This window comes from Pollicipes pollicipes, unplaced genomic scaffold, assembly GCF_011947565.3.
Source record: "Pollicipes pollicipes isolate AB1234 unplaced genomic scaffold, Ppol_2.1 Scaffold_3087;HRSCAF=3621_pilon_pilon_pilon, whole genome shotgun sequence".
In the NCBI taxonomy this organism is placed as follows: domain Eukaryota; kingdom Metazoa; phylum Arthropoda; class Thecostraca; order Pollicipedomorpha; family Pollicipedidae; genus Pollicipes; species Pollicipes pollicipes.
The window spans coordinates 22,540,309-22,562,516 of record NW_023596225.1 but is presented as its reverse complement, the minus strand read 5'-3'; the positions used below and the strand labels follow the sequence as shown (position 1 = coordinate 22,562,516).

General features: G+C 49.3%; 1 protein-coding gene across 1 annotated transcript; it reads right to left on the bottom strand.

Annotated features, from left to right (window-relative positions):
* Window positions 1–10: 10 nt before the first annotated feature.
* LOC119089897 (doublesex- and mab-3-related transcription factor A2-like) lies at window positions 11–17,221 on the bottom strand. Its single transcript, XM_037212701.1, has 5 exons — window positions 16,970–17,221; window positions 14,671–14,782; window positions 2,064–2,206; window positions 1,259–1,391; window positions 11–198 (listed from the first exon to the last, which is right to left on the bottom strand). The coding sequence occupies exons 1-5, from the start codon at window positions 17,219–17,221 to the stop codon at window positions 11–13; spliced, it is 828 nt and encodes a 275-aa protein (XP_037068596.1).
* Between the last annotated feature and the right edge of the window lie 4,987 nt (window positions 17,222–22,208).

Genomic DNA, 22,208 nt, shown 5'->3' with positions numbered 1-22,208 from the left:
AGTGCTGCCCTCACTTGGGCGGCGAAGGCGGAGACCTGGAGGGCTCGGCCCTACCTTCGCCGAGGCCACCGCTAGATGGCAGGCCGGGCGGCGAGGCCAGCCCGTAGCCGGGGTAGGGCGGGAACAGGTCACCGCTCCACGGCACTGGGAAGTAGGGTCGCGGGTACGGGTAGCGGAAGCTCGGGAAGCCCATCATGGCTGGCGGCACGTGCAGCGCGGAGAAGGCTGACGGCGCGCCGGCGCCGGCGCTGTCCGGCAGCTCGGCCGGCGGCCGCGGCCGCAGTAGGCTGTCGATGGCCTCCAGCGTATTACCTGTCCGCACAGCGGCACACGCCGTCACACACGCCTGTCGGCACACGCCGTCACCGCCCGGCCGACGCCAGCGCGTTACCTGTCCGCACAGCGGCACACGCCGTCACCGCCCGGCCGACGCCAGCGCGTTGCCTGTCCGCACAGCGGCACGCGCCGTCACCGCCCGGCCGACGCCAGCGCGTTGCCTGTTTACAAAGTGGCTCAATATTCGATACACGACCAACGCACGTGTTGTTCAGACACAATCTGCAGCATATATATATATATATATATATATATATATATATATATATATATATATATATATGCATATGCCGTGGAGGGGTGGACGTGTGATAATGTTAGTGCCACACATGCGAAGCACAATGAAATATCTGGAAAGAAAGGTTGTGGCGGATGGAAAGTAAGAAAACTATTATTCCTTTATTTCAGCAAAATTTTACTTTGGCTCAATTCTTCAGATAGCATGCGTGCTAAATTGAAGGGCGGATCCAGAATACTCCTCGCGGGGGGAGGGGAGCAGTTCCGGCTTGGGAGGTAACTCTTGGCAATCAAACTGTTAAGATTGTCTTCAAAGTCAACAAATGCATCATTTTTGTCCAAATTGTGTTATCTTGGGTGGGGAGAGGGGGAGGGGGCCTGGTCCGGTTGGCATCTTTGGATCTGCCGTTGGTCTAGTTATAAATGTGCAGTTTTTGGCCTGATTGCTGCTTCGTATTTTCGTTTGCATATTTTATTTATAAGTATTCCAATTAGGTCATGTTGAAATTGAATTATATTGCATTACAATGGCCACTGCATGTAGCTTTTGCAGTCACGAATGTTAAATGCGCAAGCTACCAACAGTCAGTCAATAGCCTATCTTACATTTCTTAAGTCGGAACCCGCGAAAGCAGACGTCTTACACGGATGGGCTCCCAAACGGGCATCGCTGCGCAGAACCCACCTCCATGTCCTTTGAGAGTGTGGAAGAGTTCTGAGCGGGATATCGACGGAAACAACCTGGCCATCAGGTCCAGCGACCTGTCCGAGTCGTACATCGGAGGCGGCGCGCGGGGCGATGACGATCTCTCAGACACCTGCGCGCAGCGGTGACATTAGACAATTGTCACGCGGAGAATACGCACAAAATGTCACGCCTAACTGATCCGATTGCCAGTTACAGAACTTTGATCTGGCAACTTCGATCTGGCGACTTTGATCTGGCAACTTTGATCTGACAATGCGAGCTTCCATTCCCACCCCTCTGGTCCGGGCCACAAAATCACCCATGATTTATCCAGGTCACCGTTGGGCAATGCAGAACTACATTGGAACCAGCGGCGTAGTTTCGCAAAATGTATTGAAAGGGGGGACTGAGCATGACAAAATGGTGAAGTCTTCCCTTAAGAAAACGCCACCAAACGGATCTCTCCACGGATTTCACTTGCGTTTTTCTCCAAACTGCGAACGAAAGGCTGAAGTTCCTCAACTGAGCAGAAAATTATATCCCTGGCTCAAATTATGTTTCGTCGTCTGGCCAAACTTACACTATTAACATATTGAACGATTGGTAGCCAGTTGTTTTATTTTGCCAAATAATCTTTCATTTGGATGCTATTCCTGCCGCTGGTCTCCAAAGCACAAACAATTACGGTCAGGGTTAATACACAAACTCAGTGTGGACTCACACATCATCGCTAGACGAGCGATCACTGTCATGCTAAGACACACGCTGACAAAAGGACCCAGACAGAAGCCGATCAGCTGACCTCATCGTCGGAGCTCAGGGGCCGGCCGGGCTGGACGGTCGCCGAGAGGGTGGCCGCTGACCTCAGGTCAAGGCTGACCGCGCTGCTCTGCTCCAGGTACGGCGCATCAGACTCCTCAGGTCGGCACCTCTTCTGGGGCGGACCTGAAACGCAGACAACCATGGACCTGGGGGGCGGACCTGAAACGCAGACAACCATGGTTGATGCCGTCCAAAGACACACCGTCTGCCGCTGGCAGCGTGTCGACCACGCCAAGAACGTCGAGCCAAGTGGGGTAAGTGATATCTAGAAGATATCGAAATGCGCTAACTTCTTACAGGTTGATGTTACTGTGAACGATGTCCGGCTCTGTTGGTTAGAGCGCCTGGCTTCCGACCCACTCACCCGCGGAGGGTGCTTTCAAGTCGCTTTAGGCTCTCGCTATTTGGCCTTGACAAACATGGCCTGCGGCTGGTGGCAGCGGTCACGTTAAAGGTCAGTTGACGTCAGAGGGCAGCACGGACCGTGCCGAATATTGAGGCACGCTAAGCTTTCACCACTAAGTCCTGCCGTGGCCTGGAATAGTGCGATCGGATGGTGGGGGTCAGGGCCCACACAACAAGCACTGCTCAGCGTGAGCTCTGATATCAGATATCCATCCATTCAAAGGCTTGGGATCAAATTTTTAAAAAGGTTGCATGCTTCATAGGTTCATAATCCAACGCAAACATCCATCGTGCTCCAATCATGGGTTAAAGGTCATCCTAAGCTGATGTAGAGAGACGCTCTCCAACGGGGCGTAGTTTCGCAAAATGAGTTAGGGGGAGCTGAACAGTTAACAACTTCCCCCAAAATATGCCGACAGATGGGTTGACAAACTGATTTGGTCCACTTTCTTCTCAGAGTTTGAGGGCTGCCCCCTCCCCTGCTCCCCCAACCGAGTAGGAAACTGCACCTGTGCTCTCGAATCTAGTTGAGTGGCGTCCAAAACCCTGCAAATGTGGCGACGGTTGGCGGGGGATTTTACGACATGCATTGATATAATCAACGATTTCCCTGACAAGTTGATGATGGCCGGTGAGATGCTCCAGACCAGGTCAAGCTGTGTCCCGAAACTGACGGGGAGGGTCAGAATAGAATACAGGGGTCAGAAGAGCAGAGGAGTAAAGCAGAATATGGTGGGCAAGTTCAGAGGGCAATGAGAATGAATAGAGCAGAGAAGAGAAGCAGCAGAAGCGTAAATTAATCATTCTTCTCTCGTAAACAAAATACCAAACCTATGTAAAGGGCCGAGCAAGGGTCAATAAGGGAGCACCTTTCTGCTTGCAAGCTGTAATGGATGCATGCCACGAACAGCGGGTTCGGGTGATCCCTTAACCGAAGGCGAAGTATTGATTTAAGGGTTTGGGTAGCTCGGGTCAAAGATTATATTCTGCATGTGGAGGATCGGGCATTTTAACGGTCAGCTGGTGACCCACGCCGAGTGCGCCAGGGGAGCGAACGCTGTGGCGCTGAAGAAAATCGTTTGGATTACTCGATGATTATCCTTCGAAAGGCGTGGTATCGTGACACATTATGATGTTGCTGCAAACAGCTTAAACTTTGCACGGTTACGTGGGTGCGGTGGTTAAACGCTAGATATCCCTCTACAGACGTATGGAATCCCTGATAATGGGTTCGGTTGTCGACAATTCAGAATACCATGGAAATACCGATTAAGAAGCATTAAGGCGTAGAACCTAATTAGATACGACCGAGGAATATAACTTAACAGAGAAACGCCCATGCGGACGTATTGCATTCCCCGGAATAAGCTGAAGTGGGCTGAACACGAAATAATTGTATGCAGCGTGATGAAAATAGGTCTGCGTTATTGGAAATGGTCGAATGGGATTTGAGGCTTGTGAAAAAGCTACAAGGCAGGTGGACTGAGCTTAAAGACTTGGCACTGGGTTGCAGGGCATTTTAAAAATTAATTGCATAAAAAGCTTCACTGATGCAATGACTATTAAGTACACAAATCCGTACCAAATAGGTATATATATACATACATATGTATATATATATATATATATATACATATATATATATATATATATATATATATATATATATATATATATATATATATTGACTAACAAGTGCATACCCTCTGCGTCATATCGAGTAACCTCCCACGCAACTAAAAGCTAGAGGCCGGAGGACAGCATGACACTGATAAAGGCCAAAAGACGATATGCAAGCGGTAAAGGCCAACGGACAGCATGCAACTGATAAGGGCTTAAGGACAACGTGCAGCTTTTAAAATTTATCTTATTTTTTATAAACTTATTCCGAATGGCTTGCATGGGTGACCTGAGTTCATAGTATCTGCTTAAGCATAGCTTGCTGCGCGCACTCTGAACCCACCACCCAAGTCGTACCGTCCAGTTCAACGCAAAATTTTGTCTCCGCCCTTGCGCCAGGCAGGAATGTGGAGGTCTTTTACGTGCCGCACGATGCTACGACGCGGCCACCTCGGGCCAGGGGGGACCCTCGTTGGCCAGTTGCCAGCTATCCCTTCCATTTCAGTCGGGCCAAACAATGCACCCGCTCCGGGACTCGTACCCAGTGCCGCTGGATTACGAGTCCAGCATCTTTCCCCCGACCAAGGAGGCGGCTAGCGGGGCAGTTGGTGAAGGCCGAGAGACAGCATGCTGCTGGTAAAGGCCATAGGGCAGCGTGCAGCTGGTAAAGACTATGCCTGCATCGAGCTTTTCCCAAGTTGGCGCCTTCGCGGTAACGATGCTATGGCGAGACCGAATACCTGGATCGTTCAGTCTAGTTTTCCGGTTATATACGTAATTACACACCCGGTGAAGAAGCCGCGTTAGAGTGCTATTTTGGAATGGTTAATTTCGTTAACTTCATAATGTGACTCCATTATTTCTGTATTTCCTTCCTCTCTTTCACCAGGCCGGTCAACAGGGCGTGCAAACGACGCTAATAAATGACACCAGATTGTGAGGGGCGACGCTTGCCGTCTGGCATAACATGCGACTTACCCTCCTCCCCAGCTAACGAGATCGGATACCCCGGATCTCTGAATGGAGCTCTTAAAAGTCCATGTCGTCTCGTTGGAGATTCACTCTTCCCGTGACAAAAGCATAGATACGTTCATAGGTATTTATATCTGAGAGCCATCAGTGCTACGGTGTTGCTGTTTTATTGATCCCTCAGACGGTATCACTGTAGGCCTCTGCCCCAGCGCGTCAGTTTCTCTGTTCCTGAGAGTCGCCAGTGCCAGCGCGGGCCTGTTTCCCAGCCGGGCCGCTGCGGCGGGCCGACCGGGCCACGGAGGCGCTCGGGCGCGAAATGCCGGCCCTCCGATGCATTCAGTGGATGCTTCCAATCAATTTGAAGCACATTTGATACAGGGCCCATTAATTGGCTGCCACCTCCAGCCGCCACGGAGGGCGATACCGAGTATCGGCGCTGGCGCCAGTCGCCGCCGGCGCCGCGGATCACTGCCGATATATGGTGGCGCGTGAGACCCGCACCCCCGGCCGCCGACGGGGAGGGGCGCCGTCGCGCCACGGCCAGTGGACCGCTCAGTGATGAACGGCAGCTTCTAATGAAGAGAGATAAGTGTTGCGGTCGGGGGAGAGGAGGGAGGGGGGGGGGGGGGCAGGATGGTCTCTTCTGTGACGGATCGGAAAAGGGATAACGATCGGGTAATGGGAGAGAGGGGAAACAATGACATGTTTCGCTGGTTCTATTGATGCAGCCAAAAGAAGTGTGAGAGGCTCGGTTGCAAAGGCGCAAAAGTCAGATCATACCTTCATCTGGAATATAAAAACACATAAGCAAATACACATCTCGGGACGAAGAGACACCAGGAGACACAAAACGATCAAGGAACCCCAGGGCAGCACCTGGAAAAGAAAGCCAGTAGTCTCAGCACAGAAATCTTAACGCCCTAAACACTAGGCTCAAGACCATCCGGGCCACGCAAACACCAGGAGTTATCAAAACTATCCTGGATCCCAAAAGTATCAAACCGCCAAAAACGCGCATGCTTTCCAAAACACCAGGGTACAAAACATGCCGCAGAAGCATCACTGTGAAATTACAAATGTTGTATCCGATTCACAGTTAAATTGAGGTTGTTTTATTTAGTACCTGGCCCCTGGAGTAAGAAGGGCACATGAAGTGGGGCACAAAGCTCACCGAAAATGCATTTCTAGTTGGTATAACGTTTTTTAACGTCATCAAAGTAAATGTAAGACATAACAAGTAGCCAATGCTCCCGTGTAATAAATAGATTGAGATGAAAAATGGCCCATGTGCTTTACTTTGCAGCTGCTTGAGGGCGTCCAAATTTCTGTTCTGAAGTAGATGCAAACCAACATTGACCCTTTTTTGTCCATTTATATGCCATAAGCACATTCCATTCAATCTGCCTCATCTTTGTGAGGGAAAAGTATCTTAAGACACATTCGACACATCTCTTGCAGTGGATTCCGGCACCCACATTGGCTCAATGTACGTTAAATCCGATGCGCTGCTCCAGACTGCGTAGCACCAAGTAACAAGCAACCCTGTCACGAAGATAGATGGCTTAATGCGAAAGCTCTTCATCAATCTGGCACTTTACGATCAGCGAGAAAGGCAAAGTGCAAGATGTTCATTATCAATCTAACCTACTTCCATGACCTACTAATTTATTTCATATGGGAGTAAATCTATCCTCAGATCCAACTGATCAAGGTTCTCCGTACAAGTTACGGGTTCTTCTGGCGTATTATTCCGATGTTTTTATTTTCTACGCCACTTTGATTCCTATTTGCATCACCTCAGCAAGAATGCAATTTTGGAGTCATTAGGCAAGTGAAAACAGTTAAAGGCATCCATAGTGTGAGATAAAAAAAAAAATTGGTTTCAGCATAAGCTCAAAATATCACTTAAAGGGATTCCTCTACATTTAAATATATCGAGGCAAGCATCAGATGTGATGGAAAAGCTCGTTTGCAAATAATGGTATGCTTTGAAACACAAAAACTGCTTTAGATAACACGATTTCACAACTAAGTTAATACGGTCCTCATTATGTCATCGTTTGAGCACGTCATGAAAGGTTTTTATGACGCCAGAGTCACTACCAGAGTAACCGCGCCGTCGTTGTGGCTGTAGCGGCCGGCGTGATTCGCTTGCGATACTTCGACGTGTCGCGAGGTAGCGTTGTGGATGTATGCGTGTGAATGAAACGAACGAGCGCATGGTTGTGGTCTATTCTCATGTTGTTTTTTATTAACCCATGACGGCATCTTCCTTACTTGCATTTACATTTTTGCTTATGGCGCCATTCTTAGGTTGCTCGATTGTCATTGTCAGTCTCATGTCCTTCATATCTAGTAGTTGCTCAAGCACCTGTGCTATTTATGGCGAAGCGCGGTCCGTGATCGAGACATGCAATCAGCAGCGAAATATCTTTCGGAACCTTTTGCCTTCTGTCGTTGGGACACTTTGTGCTGCATCTCTGTGAACACGAATGCTCAAGTGGCAACACTTTTGTTAACCATGAGAAGAACACTGCCAATGAGGCTAGGTGCTCGCATGACGTTGCCATGAATAGGCTATGCGTCATGGGCTGCACATGTTCACGCACACCTAGCTCTGAAACAAGTGAACTTTAGGTTTTCAAAAGGATAATGGATGTGAACTATAGAAAATAATGAAGATGGCTATCTCAGTTCAAAACACCGTGCCAAGTGAACCAGTCCCCTTAAAACGTAAAAGTCACTAAGCTCGAATGTGCAGCGTGACTGATGACTTCGCCTGTCATGTAAACGATAATAATAATAATAACAATAATAGTAATCGTCGAATTCACCTGGCAGTTTTGAGCTCTTCACCACCTGTACAAATAACAGTAAAAGTTTTCAACCAACTCCAAAACGAAGCAGCCTGTTCTCACATATTGAAACCATAACAGACTTTAACAAAGCTGGAAGTTTAAGATCATGTCAAAGCAAGTCTAGTCTGGGTCATACCATATATCATATGTTCATATCATATATTTACTCTTTAATATTTCGAGTCACATAAATAAAATGGCATAATGATTTGGGAAGCAGCAATTAATCGGGAAAAAACGTGTTAGTTTAAGTGGCTTGTCGTCACAAAATGGTGTTGACATATTAGCTGACATTTCTTACTGAGCATGCCGCAGGTTTTTCAAAGGTCATTTAAGTTTTACGCTGACAAGTTTACTTCATATGACCTCCCTAAGTATCCTAGCTTGACTTTGTATCGAGTGATGCACCCTAAATGGCGTTATCATATAACATCGCATGAAACCCCCTGGCTGGCACACTGCCAACCCAGCTCATGAACTGCATCAAAAGCAACGCAAGACAAGAAGGGTGACGCCAAACTGTTGTCCGCGGCACAGATGGCCAAGTAAGGTAAGTGTGGCAGGGCTGGCCTTTCATGATCACGCATAACTACCTGGCCTGGTCAAGCACCTCAGCTGCCAGAAAGTGTCAAAGTGTCATCCGCTAGCACCGAAAGCCTCATGGACCGATTTCGGACGGTTTGGAGGTTATGACGGATGTCTGCAGGTGCTTGCTTTTAACGGCTGGTTATATTTTCGTTGTTCATGCGCTCACAAATGCTCACAAATAGATCTTGTTAAGTATCAGGCTGCCTTACCCTTACAGGCAGCAAGAAGATAGCGCATGACAATCACTTTTAACCTAAGTACTCCATTTCACTGTGTATTCAAAACAGTCCATTTTGTCACATCTAGACAAAACGCATGCATCTTTTCGCATTTTCTATCTTTACAAGGGAATGTGACGCATGTCGGGGAGCCCAATCGTATACAGCGCCAGCGACAGGGTGGCCAAATCTATAGCGCCCGAGGGTCATGGTGCAACCAGGAGTCAAACCCCGACCCCCATGTGGGAGCCGAAAGTACTGACAACTCTGCCATTACGCACCTTTTACATTTACACATAAAAGTGTTCCAAAAATACTGTTGATGTTATTAATATCAGTATTAGGTGAGGTAACAAGAACATTTACAAGAGCATATGCCCTAAACATACTTACTCTAAGCACATGTACATTTATAAGAAGCAACGCAATTCTTTACATTTTGATACTAACACTTAATCGACAATGTGTATCAACAGCTATAAAACATGAATGAGCATAGCACGTGACGGAATATGATCTCTAGCTTTGCCTTTAACATACATGGGGAACGCTGCATGAGACTCTTGCCTCTAACGTTGCCCTTCAACCCGAACGCATTGCATGTTGCGCGACGCCAACCGACGAGTATACGCTTTAATGTGAGCTTCATCGCCGTTGAAAAATGACGTCTTATCTCATCAAATCGGATAATCAGTCCGTCACGTCACGAAGTCGGTACGTCGCGTTTTTAGTGCAGCCACTGCTTCATTAAAAAATTCCTTCTACGGAAAACACTCCTCCTTTTTGGCCATCGCGCACAGGGCTCCATTAATTTTTCAATAACTCTTCAGGAAGGAGCCATGTTTATCCGGCGCATGGGCGGCCGGTGACGAAGTGCGACCATTCGCGCGGATTACCACAATAGCCGCGCAATAAAGCGCGCGCGAGCCGCGTGCCGCGCGTCCCGATGACGCCCATCACTATCTCCTCGGCCATAACCTGCTCTATTGTGTCTATTGTTATCACATTTCAAATTAATTCCCGACGCCGGTATGAAGACCGAAAGTAACGGTGGAATGGCGCGGCCCACCCAGGAATTCATATTGGATTTTTGGCGGGAACAGTCGTAAGGCGCACGGCCGGCACAAAGCGATATGGGAGCACGACTGGCATTCGCGCCGGTCCGCCAGACGGCTAAAAAGGCGCCGATGACCGCAGCGTTAGCGGCCGGCGCGCCCCGGGGGACACTGACGCTGCCAGTCGGCGACGGCAGCACCTGGCGGCTGGCTGCCCTTTTTCCTCCGCCGTACGAGACATTTGTCACATTACTGAGATAGAGCAACCGGACAGAAGTCAGTGTGGTTGTTTCACTTGCCGTCTATCCGAGGGTGCCCAGTTATCCCCCATTAAAACAAAACGTAGGCTTCCAGATTCGGCCGACATTTAAAAACGGCACGAAAAACTGGGGTAAATACCTTGTTGACCTTCGAAGGTCTCTAAGTCGTTGCAACATGCTCAAGAAGCTGCAGCATCAGCACCAAATGGTAAATGTATTTACAAGGCACGTGCATGGTGTGGTTTGTCCTCGTAATTTCACTATTTTTGTAATTCTTGGTCGCTTTATGTGCACCCTAGAATGAAGTGACAATTTTCCAGCTTAAGGCGCAGAAACTGAAATTTTCAGAAACCTCGGGGCCAGAAAAGCCAGAAAGCCAGAAAAGGGACGGCGAACGGTTATGCATAAGAACGGATTCCATCGCTAAGAGGTCACACGCCGTCGTAGAAAAGCTGCCTGGGGATTGGAAGACCTGCATGTGCAGACGAGCATATGAGTGAAACTAACTCAGTTTTATCTGATGCGCTTACGCGGTATGATCTGAATATGCTCTTTGTAAAATCAGGTTGTCAATGATTGGTTACGGAGAGCCTGGTACCTGCTGTGAGACAGGTCCCGATACAGACGGCCTTTGCTATCGCGGCGCTCCGGCAACGAAACGTGCGATAAATGCTGATGGATACTAGCGCTAAAACACTGGCCCTGAATTACAAACGATAAGGTCAAATATTGCATCCAGTTAGCCGTTAACCATGGGGCAAGATCATTTTGAGAGTTGCTGATGGCGGACGAGTAAAATACTCGTCTCGGCATCATTGAGCACACCTGTGCCGACACTGGCCAGTATTGGAATGAAGTGCGGAACCATCTCAAATTTGGTCGAGCATGGGTGAAGTTGATTCTCGCAGGAGACATATTTAGGTCAGATTCGGATCAGTTTTGAGCATTCCGGCCGAAGCTCCAAATATTTACTTATGTGATGAAATATGCGATCTGCAACGTATTGAAACATTTCGGGTTCAATAATGTAATGCGCATCGAATGAAAACTTAAATTTGTTGTATATTTGTAAATAACACGTGTGTAACCATACGCGATGTCTCCCTCTCACAGGCGTAACGTCTTAGTGCGGGTATCGTGACCTAGGGCGCTCATTGTTTTTATGGTGCTGAATAGCGCTCTTCCCAACGTGATTCAGAGAAAGTAATACTAAATCAAATATGCACGAATTGGTCTTGGTTGGTCAGTAAACAGCAATATAACACGACCATATCTTTCCACAGTCCAGCCCAAACTTCTTTTGACGTTAGCTTCATCAGTCATGTACATCACCGGGGTCAGCTGGCGTCGGAAGAGCAGGTATGGACGACGTTTTTCATCTAGGCGTTTCTGACAGGCGGAGGCAAGCCACAACAGTTTTCACACAAGCCGTGCAAGTACTCGCGATGTAGGTCAATGCACTTCGGCTGCTTGCGGAATATATAAACGCTGATAGATGCTATTAAGGGTCATACGATCTTCGCATATTCCTGCATGATAACAACCCATCTTGACCAGGCCTGAGAGGTGCTGATGTGAGGCGCCTCGGATGTTTTGGTCATGTGTGGTACACGCTGTGGTTAAATGCTTAAATAAACATTGTTAAATCCAGGAACCGTGGTTAAATCAAAGATACAAAAAGATTAATCGAAACATGAAGGATAAATCCAAGTAGATCCAGTAACCATAGTTAAACCAAAGGCAACCACCTTACTAAGCCAGAGTCAGATGTAGCTGCGAGAACTATGTGTTTCCCATGGAACCTGATACAATTTCCTAGCCGCAAAACCCGTGTTTAATGCTTTTCACACAAGAGCCAGTCACTTCTTCGGGACAGCCAAGCCCAAGCACTGCTGCTTGAACCTACATCGGACTGCTGGAACCTCTACTACCTATGTTGGCAACTGCCTGAAATGACACTTTACGATACTTTTCAATGGTTATGGTTATGCCTTAGCTTTACGTGCGGTTTTTATTTTGTAAGCAATACAACCCTTTATCTTAACGTAATTAAACATGTGCAACTTCGTAGATTTCCCAGACCAATGGCTTCAGTAATCACAAACTGAGAAAGACGCCAGTGCCTACCAATGTTAATGTATCTTCTCGAAAAATGGCGTGATGCATCTCTTTCATCAAAAAGGGAATATTTGGACCTGAGCCTTGCCATTCATTTCTTTCACACAACTCATGCAGCAAGAGAGCACTGTCTGCAACACTGGTTCTGTTCATACTATGTGCACTGTGCACACTTTTAAATGAATGCTGACTATTAATTTAAAGGCGGCAGACGCGACCAGCCGGCAATACAGGTCACTTCACGCACCCAAGGAATACGACAGCAGGTATGGAAAGCTCGTGACCAGGCAGACCACGCTTATGTGCCCATGCATGTCTGCAGAGTTTTCTCCCCAGGTTTACCAAATACATTTTTAAAAAAAACGCTTGACGCGAAAGGTACGCTATTTTCTTATTTGCAACGTGTCGCAATGGAGGAGGGTATTACCGAAGCCTTACCAGTACAACTGGGCAGTTGTAACGAAGGTGTTTTGAGATACACTTAGTTAAACATTGAGCCCCACGATATAATGAAAGGCTGTCATACCCCCCCCCCCTTCCCCCCTCCCCAGCCATCCCAGAGCAGCATGAGTTTTTCATCTCCGACTGCTATTTTTGTTGTGTTGGACGGTTGGACACTACACGACTTCATAACGTCGCGACGTCTGGAGTGTTTGCCGTGATTTTCCAACGTTAGAAAATTGACGAACTAGTGTTTCTTTATCTTTTACAGAATCATAGCCAGCTGGATTTCCATCTCCACCGATTAATAACATTAATCGATAATTACCCCAGTGCTTATTCGTACCACAAAGCAATCTTCAACAAGTCACCAATTATCAAAGGTTTGGTGGTGATAGTTGCAAATAATTATTTTGTAAGTTGCTTTGCCGGGCTGGGTTTCTCGCAACATGGCAACCCACTACACTTACGTGACCAATTTAATTAGCGGGGAAACGAAAAATTTACAAACAGTAAAAACAATGCAGAAAGCGAGTCAAAATCGTATCCAGACCTCGTCGTTGCTGAAAAATCATAACAATAAACTGGGGGAAAATGGCCCGTTTCATACCATCTATTGGCAACACATAATTCGAAATCAACGAGATAGAGGCTCTTCACAAAGAGGACCCGACTTGCCTTTGGTTTTCGGTAAGGCAGCAGCATATTTGTTTTCGTCTCGTACATCACTAACACTGAGCACATTTGCAGTCATCCCCGGGCAGTGAAAACATTGCACTGCACGCTTGGTTGTGCGTGTAATTTCCGCGTATTTTTCCTCGGCCACGTCTCGCTGTTCTCTAAGCGTGCAAAGGCGTTTGCGTGCCACCGCGCTTGTCATGTGTTTGTATTCAGTGTGATGAAACGATATGAGTAATATTATGGTTATTTTTGTTGCGTTGCGCCTCTTGGTCTTGAGTATGCAGGGCTTTTTACAACCGTCAAGCGTTCCGTTTTGCTCAGTGCCGCCAAGCGACGTGACGTCCGCGTCTGAAGTACCCGCCTGAACTGGATGTGCGCGAGAACGATGCTCTGAGTTTTCCTGCGTAGTGTCAAGCCAGCTGACCGAGCTTCCGTGAGAATCGTCCGTGTAAAACATCGCTGATGCGTGAGCGGTCGGATGCAAGTGTCGGTTGGTAAGCTGTCGGGGCTCTGTTCTGCCTGCCAGGTGCGCATTGACCCAAACCGCCTGTTTTCGGTGTTCTGATTCCGCTGTTGGGTTTCCATCGAAAAAATCAAAGGGATGCACGCACTCTTTCGTTTTACATTTGATATGAACCGGTTTCAACAGCATTCACATTTGAAATCTAATTCTTATCATTATCAGTGTGATCTTGCTAGCCTTGAAATGGCTGGTTACGCTGTGTGACTCGAATGATTTTGTGGCTGAGAAGCGTGAGTCATGGTCTTGTAATAACCAGTGAGAACTAGAACCCAAGGTTTTGTTTTTTGATAAGAACCAGAGGAAACCAAGATCCAGGTTTTGCTTTGTTGAGGGAACCAGTGGGAGCCAAGTTCAGTGTTTTGTTTTGTCCTACGAACCAGTAGGAACTAGATCCAGGGTCTTGGTTTGCCGAAAGAACCAGCAGGAACCAGGATCCAGGGTAAATAATTATTAGACCAGGCATCTTATCTGCGTCCGCGACATGGACTGAAGCGCTGTCGTGACGAGGGACCAACATTCTGTCATATCGGATTTACTTCTACCGCGTACTCGCCTCTTGCGGGGTCCATGTGGAGCCCAAACCCTGCGGAATTATCAAATAGCGCAAAATGGACACTCACTCGAAAAGAAATGTATCGAGTAAACTGGAGAGCATGCCGCATGCTTTAGCTACGTGCTCCACGTGCTTTGCTCAAAGACAATCTTCTGGCAGGCCCACCGCCTTTGAGCCGGCGTGGCCGGTCGGTGCCGTGCCTCAGCCTCACCGTTGTCGGCCTCGCTCCCGGCGGGGCTCTGTTGGGTCGGTGCGCCACTGCCGTCGGCGCCGCTGCTGCTGGTCTCGCCCGCGCTGGTGGCGGCCGGCGGCGGGGTAGACCTGCTCAGGTCCCCCGGCACCGGGAACACCACGCCCAGCTCACGCAGCTCGTTCTCCTCCTGCGCCTGCTGACGCCGCAGCGCCACCTGTGGGGGGCGTGCCTGGTCAGATGACGACTGCATGCTGAGAACAAGCTGGAGGCGGCCTAACAACGCTGAGATCACGTTGAAGGCAGCCTAACAACAGCCTTTTTCACGCTAGCTGTATAAAACACGGCTGTTATTTGATGCCACATTTGAAATGCATGAACGGGGTAACCAGTAGCGAAACCCATAGTTTGTGGTCAGGGCTGTCAAGATAGCTGTGAGATTCCACTCCTCGCTGCTTCAGAATCCTCGCCATGTATTTATTCATCATTTTATGTTTGGCCTCACGGAACCAAATTTGCGTTGGTAAAATGACGAATTGGTACAAAATGATGACACCACGCACTCCCAGAGTAAACTTTTCTCCACATCGATAGGCCTGACGGCAAACCATGGATTTCACCCCAGTATTTCCTTTTCAGTGTATTTCAGATTTATGCATTTTAGGTGATCATCATAACACAAACGTGACAAAGCCTAGCACGCCACGCTATGAGAGCAGGTCGGACCCACACGGCTCGCGCTGAGAGCGAAGTCAGCGCCATAGTTTACCAAGCGCTGAGAAAAGAGCACCGCGTCACTATAGTTGTGCACTGAGAAAGCACAGTGCTACAGCGCACCGCATACTGGGCGCCGAGCATCATTACCCATATAACCGCGCACCGCGAACAGAACACGACGCCACAGTTCGCCATGTGCTGAGAACACGGCCCCACGCCGCGATGACCGTTCGCCGAGAACGCAACACGCATCGCAGTTCACACGTGCTGAGAACACAGCATGGCATCATGACTACACACTGAGTGCATCGCCCTGTATTCACAGCAAGGCACGTCACAGCCGATGCAACACGGAGCTGAAAGCACTGCGCCACTTTGAACCGCGCAGCATTCAGTGATATTTTGCACAGGCCAGATCGTGTAACGTCGAGACGCCTCTGCTCATCCAACCACAGAAAATTCACTGGGAATCGTGCACAACGACCTCACAGTGAGAACACAATAAGAGCAGAGCTGTTCTCAGAGATGGTACCATCAACTGGGATCAGGGCAGGGCAAAGCGTCACACGGTTAGCTAGGAAGGCACATTGCGATATATTTTACCGATGGAGGGGACATCAGCTTAACAAGATAATATTCAGACAAGCCGGTAAAAGCCGTCGCGCGCGAGTCGTCGCGCAAACTTGTTAAGGAGTGCCAGCGACTGCGGTGGTCATATTGGCGCCTCACGACCAGCCGTTGCGTTTGCCGAGAATCGCACCTGGGCCCCACGAGCAAATAGGACACTATAGGTTAGTCTTTGAACTCTGCAGTTAATCCCGAACTTATACGTTACAGTTACAACAGTTACAATATAGTATAGCTATATAATATAACAATATAATATAATACATTATATACGTTACAGTTGCAACTGTTACAGTAACAGTATAATATAACTACATAATATAACAGTATAATATAATGTAACTTATACGTTACAGTAACAGTAGAACAGTTAATCTCGAACGGGCAATGGTGTTGGTGGAGTGTCCTACACCCTCTCGTTCACCAAGACATTATTGTGCAAGGTGTGCGCCAACCCTGCCTTTCAAACTGACACTTGGCGGCTCACGTCGATTGCGGTCGCCCGTTACAGTCAGCTTAAGTAGTGTACAGCACATTATCATTTTTTTATGAGCCAACAGCAGATGTGTGTGATTGAACTAGTCACACTTATCCCGGGCCACCAAAGGCAGAGCACCAGTGGCAAGTTCAGAACTCCTGCCCGGCCGCCGCGGAGTGCAGATGATCGGCCGCATGCCGGAGCTTGCTCAAATCCACAGCATCGTCGCATAATCTGGCCCGGCAGTGCATCTCGGCAGCACAGCACACACCGAGAACGGAATTCGACATCGCTGCGGACCGAAACAGGGCTGAAAGCAGCGCCCCTGAGAACCCCACGAGAAACTGCACACGTCGGAGTGAACCACGTGCTGGGAACGGCGGACAGTGTCACAGGGAATGCAATGCGGAGAGCGGCGCAGGAGCTTTCCCTGAGGTCGGCGCCGTTAACTGGGTGACGCTGGACATCACTGGCCGACGTCTGCAGCTCTAGCCCTGTCTGCCGCCTGGGCGAGTCGTTCTGGCACAGATGGCAGCGTCAGCGGCACGCCTGTGGGCGCGGTGTCGTCGATGGGGGGCTCACCTGGGCGGCCATAACGCGTTGGCGCTCGGCGATCAGGGTGCACTTGCAGCAGGCGCAGTCGCGGTAGCGGCAGTAGCGCTTGTGGCCCTTCAGCGCCGACACGATGCCGTGGTTGCGGCAGCGAGCGCACTTTGGCGTGCGCTGGTACCGCTCCGAGGCGCGCAGGAACAGCGGCGACAGGCCGCCCAGCACGGCGTGGCTCAGCAGGGAGCTGCCGCTGGCCAGGCTCATCGGCACCTTGGACGAGTCCATGGCGGCGGCCGGGCCGCGGCGTGAGGCGGGGCGGGGGCTGACCGCTCGGGGCAGGAAGGGAGTGGAAAGCCGATCGGGGCAGGAGAGGGAGCACACAGGCTGCTCGTGGCAGGAGAGGGAGGGGAGGGCCGCTCGGGACAGAACAGGGAAGGTATAGGGCCACTCGGGACAGTGCTGGCGAGAACGGCGGGAGGCAGTCCTCAGACGCGTCGCGGTAGTGGGAGATACCCAGCTGACCCGGTGCTGAGCCAGCGGCGGAGCTCGGGTGGGCGAACTCGGCGCAGCTGCGGCGTCCTGGTGCGGCTGGACGGCTGACAGGCCGGGCCGCCGAGCGTGGCCGAATGATCCCGGCTGTGACTCGCAGCGCCGCCCGCCCCGCCGCGTCAGTTTCGAGAACGTCGCTCTCCGCTGCCTCTGCCAGCCGGCCACGAAGCGGCAACACGGCGCCGCTTGGGCCGCTCGACCAATCAGGCGCGGCGGGCCGCCGAGGCGCCGCCCCCGCTGTCGCTGCCGCCTGCCATGAGCCTCGCAGAACATGGACACGGCGGCCGGCCGGCCCGGGCGCACGAGCAGCAGCCCGTGCAGCTCGGATGAAGGCCTGCCCGTTAGCAAATGGGTGCAACGGAGGCAGGCGGTAGTATAGCAGGATGGGGAGCTTGTGTTGTGCACCCGTTGGCTGAAGTGTGGTGTGTATGAGTTTCCAGCCTCCAGCCGATATTAAGAGTAGGCCAAAGGCATGATCCTCTGCTCGGACAGAACGATGCAAGGCTGCGAGGTGGAACTCTAGATCACTAATCCTTTTCCATCTTATTTTTGATCATGTAAACGCGAGATTTTAATCGCTTTGTTGCGCCGTTTTTGGATGCATTGACACTGATAATGAAAAGTTCCTGCGATTATCCTGCACGAGTATAGTGCGGCAATGAATGAACACTTTTGTTCTAAATTGTGTTGGTATGTCACTTCAACGCAAGGGCAACGACTGATTTGGATAGCTTCCAGCAAGGCAACTCAATATTCAGGAGTTAAGTCAAAACTCATGCTCAAACGTAACAACTCACTATCCAGGTCTTGTAAATTTCTTGTCATTTCTTAAAAACGGGCTGCGGAAGGAGAAAACTACGTTAATTTCAAGAATTGCGTACTGGAACTGTACTGAAGAAAAAACTCGTGTTTTTTATGTTCCGGGTATGTCCAATATTTCCGACGAAAAATATGGAAGTTGCGCATTTGGAAGAAACATTTATGCATGCAGATAAGACAGGAATAATAGCCGTATTCCTCGTAGAAAAAACAGAAGAATGGAAAGACAGACCGATTACTAATTCAGTTACATGGCCATAACGGAACGAATTCCACTACTGATATCCATTTCGATAAAGACATGCAGCCGAAACATCAGTTGATCTAGCTTTCCATCATCGTGGTTATTCTACGAGGAATAAGGCTATTATTTCTGTCTAATCAACGAAAAATAGGGCTTTGATTGAGCAGATTCAGGACTTTGACACCTTCCGACAGGTGCTAGTGGCAAGCTCTAGGCTGAGGGAAACCCGCGAAGTAAGTCCTGGCGTTGCAGCTTTCAGGAATATCGCCCCTCTTCAGTCAGCGTCTGACAGTAAACACGGGCTGACGCGTGGATTTATGCTTCGGCACCAGGAAGGGAAATGTCGGTTTGCCTTTACGGTGCATGACGTACCACTGGCATTTGAACGGATGGCCATCTTCAATGAAATGCTACCAGTAGTCATTCTTATTGCAGGCCTGCTTGCGTAGTTTTGTGATCATGCTGAGCGATGGGCAGAAGATGTCGGCACAAATATCGGTTTTTTGCGTACGTAAGTTAGATCAGAGCAAAGACCTAGCAATTTTTATCGTATGCAGTAAACGGAGCATTAGGTTCCTTGCATCGGTTTGCACCATCAGCTCATTTGCACCACGACATGAAAATTATCATGTCTGCAAGTGACTGCTTCACCGCACCAAGCCGTCGCCTTGTGGCATGGAATTTACCGCTACGCGAACAGGCACGCCGCATTTTGTCTCGCCTTCTCCTAGGGCTCACGCGCGGGCAAGAATGGAGAAGCATCACACCGCGAAGGGACAGACCGCTACAAATGACGCGGCACGAATCAGGTGTGCGAATGGCTGTACGTTCAGCCAAGCACAGCTTTTTTGGTGCGTCCAATCCTTCAAGACTTGATTCACACCAGCATTGCACGCTTTAAACACACGATAAGGATGCAGATGTCCAGGCACGATGGACAAGCAACGCATCAGGCCGTTAGGGAGGAGGGATGAAACAACAGCCCTTTTGAATGATACTGTCTCGTCCAAACAATTTTATGTTTGAATAACACAGCGTGAGAATCTGCGTACAAGGCTGCAATGGCACACGGATCTTCAACAAAGGATCCAAAACTTAAACGAGAACTGAAACTAAGCGTCCAATAGCAATCCCTACATATAATGAAGTGCTCGTTTTGCTTCTGAGAGTCAGATATTGCACTGACAAATCAGCTTGCTTGACAGGCATAGATCTACAAATCTATCGCTGATACGCTTTAACAGCGAACTTCAATCAAGTATTTCGAACCATCGCCGCTGGTCGAAAATGAGCTGGTCAGCCGGAGTATCGCCAAACAGGAACTGTCATCGCCGGCCAATCAGAAGCTGCCACGATTCGTCGTGCAGACTCTGCCCTCGCTCGTCAAACATTTCCTGCCGCCGCCTCCTCAGGCAAGGCCTGCCTCTGTTCGACAGACGAGACCTGTCGCCGCCCGTCAGACAAGAGCTGTCGCCGCCGGTTGAGGCAAGCGCTGTCGCCGCCGCTTGAGGCAGGAACTGTCGCCGCTCGTCAGACAAGAACTATAGCTGCTCGCCCAGACAAGAGCTGCTGCTCCCACTGCTACGCTTCAGACCAAAGCTGCATCCACTGTGTACTGTTTTGGTTTGTTTGCTACAATACCATATTCTTGGGGTTGAGTGGATGTGGCGCATGACAAGGCGTGCGACTACAGCACTGTACCGGCGGCGCTTGCCTGTTGGCGCTGCCGGGACAGGTACCTCTCTGGAATGAGGCGTGATTGGGCTAGTCCCCGATATTTCCCTGAAACTCTTGTATTGCATCTTGGAGGAAAAATCCCCTTTCCCGGCGGGAAACACCTGGGTCAGGATGGCAACACGTGCAAAATTTGCATTGCCTTCAAACTGCTGTGACTTTGCAAATGACCTGCAGTGAGTGCATCTGCGGCCGCGGTTAACCACAGGAGCTTTCTCCTCTCATCAATCCTATACGGATGTATCGGCAGTAACGGCGCCCCGCCTGCCCGTCATGTGATGCATGTCGTATCAGAGGCATGCTGTGTGGGGACGCTGAATGTGAATGTAAGCCTTCATTCCTCGATATATTTCGACCGTAATCCTTTTTCTTAGAATGTATCCTGCGGAAAGGAAAAGGGATCACGTCTCTGATTGGATGCGGTCCAAAGAAGAGCTAAGCAGTGCACACATCTTCAGGGTCACGTTTTACGGGCACAGATTTTTGTGGGGTCCGACGTACTTGGAAATCATACCCTTTGCCTATGAACTAATGCAGCAATATAGTTTGGCGATATAGTGGAAGTCCTGATAAACCTCAATCATGGACCTAACGGCAAGGGAAAGCTGGGTGCTATGGCACCCCCCACTGTCCAAAAATGCTGAGCATTGACCCCATTGCGAACCAGGAAAAAATCGACTTAAGAGTTGGGTTTTTGCACCACTTATTTAACCGACGCTCATTCGCCTCTAACCTCCGTATGGAAACAAAGCTGAATCATATTCAATGAAGTGCGCCATGCTCCACGTCGCATTCTTCCCCGACGTTGGTGAACACGTCCTTTGGCGAGCATCCGCCAAAACCCTCGTGCTTATCGGTACTGTTGTTCCTGTGAAGTTGCTTACTATCTTCGCAAATGCGTAGATGACAGTGACAATGTTACCAAGCATGCGCCATCCAAAGGCATTTATAGTGTCATGCAGTGCTGTCTTTTCGTTATTCGTTGCCAACAGCTGAACAGTCTGGTTAACCATCTAATTAGTTGGAGGGCAGTAGCAACCTGTTGGCAATGTTCAGTATTCAGTTGTGAAGCAAATGCTTGCAGCACCAGTTATCGACTACTTCCCGCCATGGTTAAGGCTCTTCTATCATTTACATTCGTGCTTGGTAATAATTCGTACACCACTTATGAAATGGAATGAAAAAGTGCATCAGGTTCACCTTGCGCATCTTTTATCTGTTTTTACGCACAATGTTCCATAAACTTCTGGCATGGTGGGCACGACCATCCTGATCTCCTAACACGCGCTGTTTCCAACATCCTCCAGGCTACCAACTTAGTTCCGGGATCCTAGCCAAGGAGAATTTGGCGGGAGCACTGTCATTTGGGGATGGAGTGCGCATAGACTTCTGCGCCATATTAAACAGATAGCACCAAATAGATTATATCCGGCATGCCAAAAGCACCCTTCCATAGTCAAAGGCTTTTGTCCATTTGGTACCAGCGTATAGCTATGCGTGAAAGACCATTCTGATTGAGACTGTTCTCTGGTACGCTCAGCGGTGCCATGTATTGTGCTACCGTGGTTGTGCGACTGTTTGGCGCCTTTAGTGCTCATCTTTCTTCCGAGGGTAGTTTACAATTGTTCAGCACCCAGATGCACCGACAAGAGTTGGCTTTGCACCAACCTGTGCCTAAAAATGTCCTAAAAGCCTGGTGCAGGCAAGCCAGTAAGTGACTGTCAGGGATGAATTTTATCAAACCAGGGACCATGAGGGCTTTACGTAAATAGGTCTGCTCCCGGGAATTTCGTAAGTGAGGCTCAAATTTTTGAACAAACGCGATCGCTTTCATGGGACCCTTAAGCACGTTCTGTCTTATTTCAAAGGTCTTTATCATAGGGTGGGGAGTCGCATAGTCTTCCAGGCGAGGCAAGCGTTTTCCGT